The 7,311-nt window shown below is 38.9% G+C and overlaps 1 protein-coding gene across 1 annotated transcript; it reads right to left on the bottom strand.

The window, feature by feature from the left end:
* Positions 1–264: 264 nt before the first annotated feature.
* p2rx3a (purinergic receptor P2X, ligand-gated ion channel, 3a) lies at positions 265–6,608 on the bottom strand. The gene is made up of 12 exons (XM_055034768.1): positions 6,352–6,608; positions 5,375–5,510; positions 5,196–5,267; positions 4,741–4,810; positions 4,220–4,304; positions 4,037–4,114; positions 3,799–3,925; positions 3,322–3,458; positions 3,151–3,244; positions 1,423–1,488; positions 1,258–1,335; positions 265–400 (listed from the first exon to the last, which is right to left on the bottom strand). Exons 1-12 carry the CDS (start codon positions 6,483–6,485, stop codon positions 281–283), a joined length of 1,197 nt encoding a protein of 398 aa, XP_054890743.1. The 5' UTR covers positions 6,486–6,608; the 3' UTR covers positions 265–280.
* Positions 6,609–7,311: the final 703 nt, after the last annotated feature.

The following is a 7,311-nucleotide window of genomic DNA, read 5'->3' as shown; positions in this document are numbered from 1 at the left end:
AGCATGTCAACTTTTTTATATTGTCATGTGTAGAAAATTTTAAAAGTGGTCTACAATTTTCTTCCTCAGACTTAAAAATTTTACATTACAAAAAACAATTTTGGTTTGTCACTGACTAAAGCTGAAGGGAATGTTGGTGAATTTTACCCACCCTGTTGAACCACCTACAACATCCTGACCGCTGAAGAAAATGGTAAGAAAGTGTTACAAGGGTGAAGAGATTAAAACTATGAGGTTTGTCCACTATGAGGTTTGTCCAGTTTCTTTCACATTCCTGGCATCAGCAGTTGGGGGAGAGGGACACGGCTCCAGAATCATTGCAGCCACTGTTTCCTCGTCTGATTGACAGCTGACTTCCTGGTTTTGGAGTGATGGATTCATGAATCTGTTCTTCTGACACCTGGGTGGACAAGACAATTAGAAACACACCACCACAAATCAGAGTCAAACTAATATCTGGTGTGACCCTCATTTGCTTTTAAAACAGCATTGATCTGTGCAGAATCGGCTTGCACAGCATGGCATTTTTATGGAAATTTATGATGAACCACACAACACTCCACTGAAACTCATTAATTTGTTTGAAACGAAAGTAATACCAGAAGAAAAACCATATTTTTAGAATGAGAAAAAGAATAGCAAGGTCTTTGAATTCATGGTGGACGCTACACTGCATGGTTCAACCACAGCTTGCCCTTTCACCTACTTTAACCTCTCTCTCTCTCTCCCTCTCTCTCTCTCTCTTTTTCTCTCTCTCTCTCTCTCTCTCTCTCTCTCTCTCTCTCTCTTTCTTTCTTTCTCTCTCTCTCTCTATTCCCCCAGGGTAAAGACTACATGACTCAACTGTGATTTCAAAATGGCAGCTAATGGACTGATGGACGTCCAGCTGTTACTGAAATGGGTGTTTTCCAAAACAATTGAATTGAATGGTGTAGTTGCAGTTTTATCGTTATATTTCTACATGTGGAGTTTTGCTGAGGATAATCGTCCTCAACGCTGCACATTATCACCAGATACACACTGACCACGACATGACTTCACATTATCAAATATGCCTGATATTCTATGAAGAGATAGAACAATTTTACCCAACTTATATCTATAAGTGCGGAGTTATCTTTTAGCCAGTCTACCTACAACTGAATTCAAGTTTGCCTTTGAGATTCATTGCTGGTTTAAAGGCAACAAGCAAATAACCTTTAAAAGATTATTTTTTACACTTCTTCACGTTACATTATTACTGAAAACACATAGTACCTCCTCAAACTTCTTTTCTTTATAGTAGTCTGCTCCTTTCAAACAGTGCAGCAAGATGAGATCACAGAGAACCGTACCCTGCCAATACAGAAGAAAAACATGTTGAAACCACTGGCGATTACAAGAATATCCTTTTCTATTCCGAGAACATTACATAGTTCATACCATCCCAATTGAGGTGACAGCAGCGATCACATTGATCACTGTTGGAATTAAGCTGAACTTTCTTGCCTGGAAGAACAAGAGAGATCGGCATAGAGTTAATCTATTTTGACAGTGTTTTTTGATCTAGTTATATACATTCTTTTAAAGTTAAAAGATACAGTCTCAATGCTAAACCTTCATTTAACTCTTGATGACTTCTAGAGGAAATCCCCCTGTGGAGTCAAAGTCAGGAGAGGGATCTAGGCACTTTATATCTGATGGTGGATTGGATTGGGTTGTGGGGTTCAGCAGGAACCTGAGCAGGAGTCAGAGCTTGATTGGTACCAGTAAGATATAGCTGAACTCACTTCCATACACAGCTCGGGCTCTGGAACATATCTATCGGAGAGACTGCATAGTCTCTCTTACTATGCAGTGAGAGAGCTACCATCGTGGGCGTAGAGATACTAACAAGCCCCGGGCTGAGTGCCCTGTTGTTGGAGTTCTTCCCTGTGAGTTAAAGAACCGAGTCTGTGTGGCTTCAAGTAACAAGAGGGAAGGTTTTGAATGTTGTCTCTTTTCATGTACAAAGCTCCAACTCAGATCCTCCAGTCTTTGAGTCCCTGGATTTGGATGTCATCTGTGAATTCTCCTGTGGCCAAGCTGGCAATGACACAGCATCCTGCAGGGTGGAATTGAGAGAAACAGACTTCTACGTCTGAAACCAGACAAGGTTTTGTTATTGGATTTCTTTGTTAGGAATAGGATTTTGATAACAAGCACAAGTACTTGATCCCAGGTCACTTTAGGTCAAAGGTTGATGATTTAGTTTGTAATGCTATCATTAAACTTGTGTTATGTCTTGGACACATGACCGTTCTCAAACTGAAGAAGAGGGGATGTAGGTCTTGGTTGTTCTTGTCGAATTTCGAAGCACCAGAGAGGCACAGGATGACCGAACAGAGAGCGGCTTTATTGGTGGGCAAGGAAAATATTTGATTGAGAGAAGAAGCTGGAGAGGATTTTGAGAAAAACTCTTGATGGGCCTTAAGAAAGTCTTGTAAAACTGACTTACATTGTTTCAGATTGGGGCTACAGCAAGAAGGTCCTGAATCCTGAATTGGGGTCTTTTTGCATGGAGTTGGAATGATCTGTAAATGTGGATTCTCTCAGGCTACTTTGATTTCCTTCCCACAGTCCAAAAAAATGGCTGTTATGTTAATTGTCTACTTCAATTTGCCCTTACAAGTGTGTGTGCTGTGTGTCCATGAGTGTTTTTCCCCTTTATCTCTGTTGGATGTGATGGACTAGCAGTTTGTTCAGGGTGTACCCCACCTGTCACCTGATGGCTACTGGTGATAGGCACAGGCTGCCCTGCAAGAAGAAGTAGGTATAAATGGTGGATGGTTCTTGTCTGTCCTGTGTGGCTCAGTCTGTGACCCGTCCATACCTAACCCTGCAATGATGAAGAAAGCTTAGAAAATAAAGGGATAGATTTTAGTTTGAAGGATCATTTGTTTCATCTGTTTCACAGTCTTGGAAGCCTGTCCAGAGTCTTCTGGTTATTGGACCAAGGGACATTTGCACCGGTCCTACAATGTCTCTGGTGAGAATTGGGCAAGCACAGAAAATGAATGAGTGGATATTGCTTTTTAAACACTTAGGTGTTTTTTGGAAGAAGTTTTGCTTTAAAAATGTCTAGTTCAATATGCATAGTGTTTTTTCTTTTAAACAAACCAAGTAACTTACAATGCCGGTCACCATAACATCAAAACGAACTGCAAATGCTTTGTGAAGACGCCGATAATCAGTTCCATCCGCCGTCTTGTAGTATTTGGCAAATCTGGATTCAATGACAAAAGATATTTAAGGAAAAGCAAAGTGAAAAAAACAAACAAACGACCCAGTACCATAACCTACCTAAAGTTGAAACCTTTGGAGAGGCTGGCATTTTGAAATGGAGCATCCAGTTGAGAGAAAGAGTACTTGGGAACACATAAGCTAATATTACGGTCCAGGTCACATCTCCACTCTATGTTTATTCCTATTTCACCGCCCTGTCAAATAGAAAGTAAACATCAAAGCTCAAAAGCTGTAAATGCTGAACCTGTGGAGTTCAAAATCTGCACCGTAGTCCACAACTATTTGCATGACGAGATCCTTTTTAATAGAGATACGATATTACATAAATGTTATGAAATACTGGCTTTTGACAACAGTATGTTTTGTCCTTCACTTCTATCATGTGATTACAACTCTACTGTCTGTTCTTGAGTACATCTTCACCTCAACAGTTTATGACTTGTGCTTATGTAGTGTTTTTTAAACAGTTTTCTTGTGTAAGACGTTTTCAGCTCTAAAAATTAAGGACAATTTAAACAGTAGGAAAAGTGAGACCTTGTTTGCCAGCAGAGACACATTCTGCTGAGCTTCATCCAGAATATACCCCACTCGAAAGATGGGACAGGAATTATCTGTGTCGTAGGTGCAATTCTTGATAGATTTTGTTGGAGAAACATTTTCTCTGAAAAATAAAAGGTTTGTGATAAAAAAAAAAACATTAAAAAAGTAATGTCTTCTTACCCAGATTAACCTATAATCTGATTTAAATTAATAAGATGTTTGTTTGACCCACCTGGTGACATTGAAGAGGGGGAAACGAATGCTGTTTTTGATGTAAATGGTGAAGTCCACAAAGTCAAGCATTGGCTTGCTGGAGACGGTGATAATATTAACATTTTAAGTGACAGAAACAGTACAGATAAGTTTGCGTCCGTGTGTGTTTGTGTGTGTGGGTCTTCGTGTGGCCTAATCTCACATGTCCACTTTGTCATCCTCTGCTGGACACCATCCTTCAATCTCACAGTAACCAGCAGATGTGTTGCATTCACCTGTAATTATACCTTTTAAAGAAAATAAAATTGGTTATCAATTTGACGTTGTCTAATCATTTTAGAACGCTTATACAGACACTTCTATAAGTGTGTGTGTGTTCAACAACGACAATCGTTACACGATGTCTTCCACAATGGACACCAGAGTCCATATGAGGGGCTATTTTGAGTTGAGCCTTGATGTTACAGGCAGTTACTGGACCGTCTAATGGTAAGTGACAACAGATGCAAAGGAATCCTAGCAAGAGCACATTACAAGAATCTGAGTAAATTTGATGGGAGTTTCATTTTAGGATTGGAAACAATGGATGTGCAATGGCATAAATGCATCATGTAAGAACTCATTATGCCAGGCATGCAGTATAAAACATGATTATAGATGACATGAGGTGTGTGAATGCCATCGCAGACCAAGGATCCCACAATCCTGAAAGGTTATACTCACCGTCAGCGTGAATGGAGCCAAGATGTTGTAGGCAGTCTGCATCTGTGCTGCAATTAAACTCTTTCTCATACTGAAATAAACGTGGAGTCACAACAAGTTTAAGTTGTTTATGACAAAGTTAATTTTATGACAAAGCAAAATGTGTCTGGGTACACACATAGCAAGTAGCATGCAAAATGATTTCAATAAGATTTAGCAGTATGCACAGACAGGAGTGTTTTACTGCATAAAGCTTTACCAGCACCAGGTCTGTAATTTGAGTCATAAGTTGTTGGTGGAATGATTTGTATGCAGAAATTCTCATGCTATAAGTGTGTCATCTGTATGTTTGCATACTTTGTTACGTGATTCCTAACAAAATACACAAACATGAGGGTTTTAAATGTGCTAGTAAATTAAAGCTTTATCCAAGTGAACTGATAAACATTGGAAAAATATTGTTTCAAATGTGTCACCTCTGGACATCGTCCTTGGAACTGGTTATCCGTTTCTATGAGTTTAGTAATGATGCTAAACACGCCTTCACCCTGAAACACACCACAGCATGTATTTTTTATTTTTTTTATTAAAGTATATGTTGAATATGAGTTTCTGTTGTTAAAGGTGTTTAATTGTGTCGTGGTGTGTTTCACACCTGAGGAGGGTAGATATAATCAGCTACGTCCATCACAGTGTTGTTCAGTTTGCCAAATCCTTTCACTTTCGTAATGACTGAGGACTCGAAGGCTGTGTCGGCCACCTGGTAAGCTTTTTCATAGAGGAAGACGTAGCTGCAGGGCAAATGAAGCGACATTCAGAGGTTGAGCTCAGTTTCAGATCTTACCTCCAAGTCTAAAACCACTAAACCAAAACTTACGCAAATATCCAGGTTTTTTTAGGCAAGAATATCAGTTCAATGTGAAAAATATTGATAATAAAAGTAATAACGATTGTTTCGGTAATAATCCAAATGCATCTCAGAAAAGGAAAGATTTGATATCAAACTTCTGATCTTTAGGTGTTTTTGTGGTTTTTCCTTTGAATTTTTTTGTTAAAACCAGGATAGAATTTGGACAACGTTTATATTTGTCTACAAAATACTTTAAGAGCACGATGAAGTATTTTATTATTAAAATATTAAAATACATAACTTTTGTTATGTATTTCTCCTACATAACTAAAGTGTTAAGAAATTAAAACAATATCTTTTTTGAGGTAGCGTCAACACAAAATCAAAATACAATTTCGAGACAGAATCACAAACCAGAGTGAATACAAATTGCAGCTGTCAATTAATATTTTCTCATGGTGAAAAAGCCATTCAAACCAACCTTATCCTATGTGGAAAAATATTAATCCTCTACACTCACAATTGGCTGGAGTAAGTAGACTGCAACAGAAGCATCAGAGTCAGTTTTTATTACATACATTAAAATATGTATGTCTTGTTTTAAATACATCTTGGCCACCTGAGTGGACATATGAAAAACTATCCCCAGAACTACATGCCCAATAATGGAGGTTCAGGTTTCAAGATGAATAGAAAAGGCTTTAAAAATATCTGGAGTGAATCTATTTTAACTCATGCATGAACTACAACTAAAGTAAACATATAAAAAACGGATTACTGACCCAACAAAATACGAGATGATGATTAGCTGCACCAGTCGATAAACGATCCCTAAAGGCCAGCTCCTCACCACCACAGACTTGTTGGTTTCGTAGGTCAGGATGCTGGTGATGCAGCCACACAGTGCTGAAGTCATGGCTGCAGAAATCCTTTGGTCTGAGACAGAAAAAGTCCACTTTTTCTCCAGGCCTTCAACCTAAACCTTTGAAAATCAGGAAAAATCTCCCCTGCTTCGGACCAGAAATCTTCAGAGTGTCTCTCCTTCTGCTCTGAACATCAGTCTCTCCCCTCTGTGTCACTGGTTAATGACATAAATCAGACCTCACCCTCTTTACTCAAAGGAGCGAGAAGAGGATTTCTATTTCCTTCTTGACCACAAATCCCAGTCTCCCATGCTGCTCTCCACGTCTCTGGTTTGAGTGAAAACACAGCAGCCTCGTGGACGCTCGTAAACACTTAGCCAGCAATCGATAAGCCATATATATCTTCAGTCATTTCTCTGCTACTGTATCAAATTCATTTAGGAAGTGTCTTGTATGTTTTATGACATCACTCTATCAGCTAAGTGTCAGTAATCTGTGTCCAGTTCACTCACAACAGCCTGGCAATAAAAGAAAGAAAGAATGTGTCCTCTGCTTCCCTCCAATCTTTCTTCGTTTTGTCATCAGAACCGCACGATTTAATGCATTTCATTGGGATTCCACGCGATAAAAACCCCCACAGAGTAGAGAACAATGGGAAAGTAAAAGAGAAACAATGTATGGTTTTAACAATTTTAAAAGAAAACTCTGAAAAGTTTGTGTTCACTTCCCAGAATCAATGACTAACTGTGATCATTTTTATTTTCAGCCTCTAATTGACTTTCTTCCAGTGTTATCTTGTTTTTTGCTCCATCCATATTATGAGCTCTGACCAGCTTTCCATATACCAGAATAAGAAACCCATCCCCACACCATAATGCT

The sequence above is a fragment of the Poeciliopsis prolifica genome, unplaced genomic scaffold (genome assembly GCF_027474105.1).
Source record: "Poeciliopsis prolifica strain line A6 unplaced genomic scaffold, Auburn_PproV2 SCAFFOLD009, whole genome shotgun sequence".
In the NCBI taxonomy this organism is placed as follows: domain Eukaryota; kingdom Metazoa; phylum Chordata; class Actinopteri; order Cyprinodontiformes; family Poeciliidae; genus Poeciliopsis; species Poeciliopsis prolifica.
The sequence above is the reverse complement of the archived record's forward strand: the minus strand, read 5'-3'. Positions and strand labels throughout refer to the sequence as shown.

Bases quoted from the DNA above. Each gene is read 5' to 3' on its own strand.
- p2rx3a (XM_055034768.1), bottom strand. From the start codon at position 6,485: ATGACTTCAGCACTGTGTGGCTGCATCACCAGCATCCTGACCTACGAA. The intron at 5,511-6,351 runs GTCAGTAATCCG...TTTGCCCTGCAG, and splicing joins ATCATCTCGTATTTTGTTGG to CTACGTCTTCCTCTATGAAA. The intron at 4,305-4,740 runs GTGAGTATAACC...TTTCTTTAAAAG, and splicing joins TGGCTCCATTCACGCTGACG to GTATAATTACAGGTGAATGC.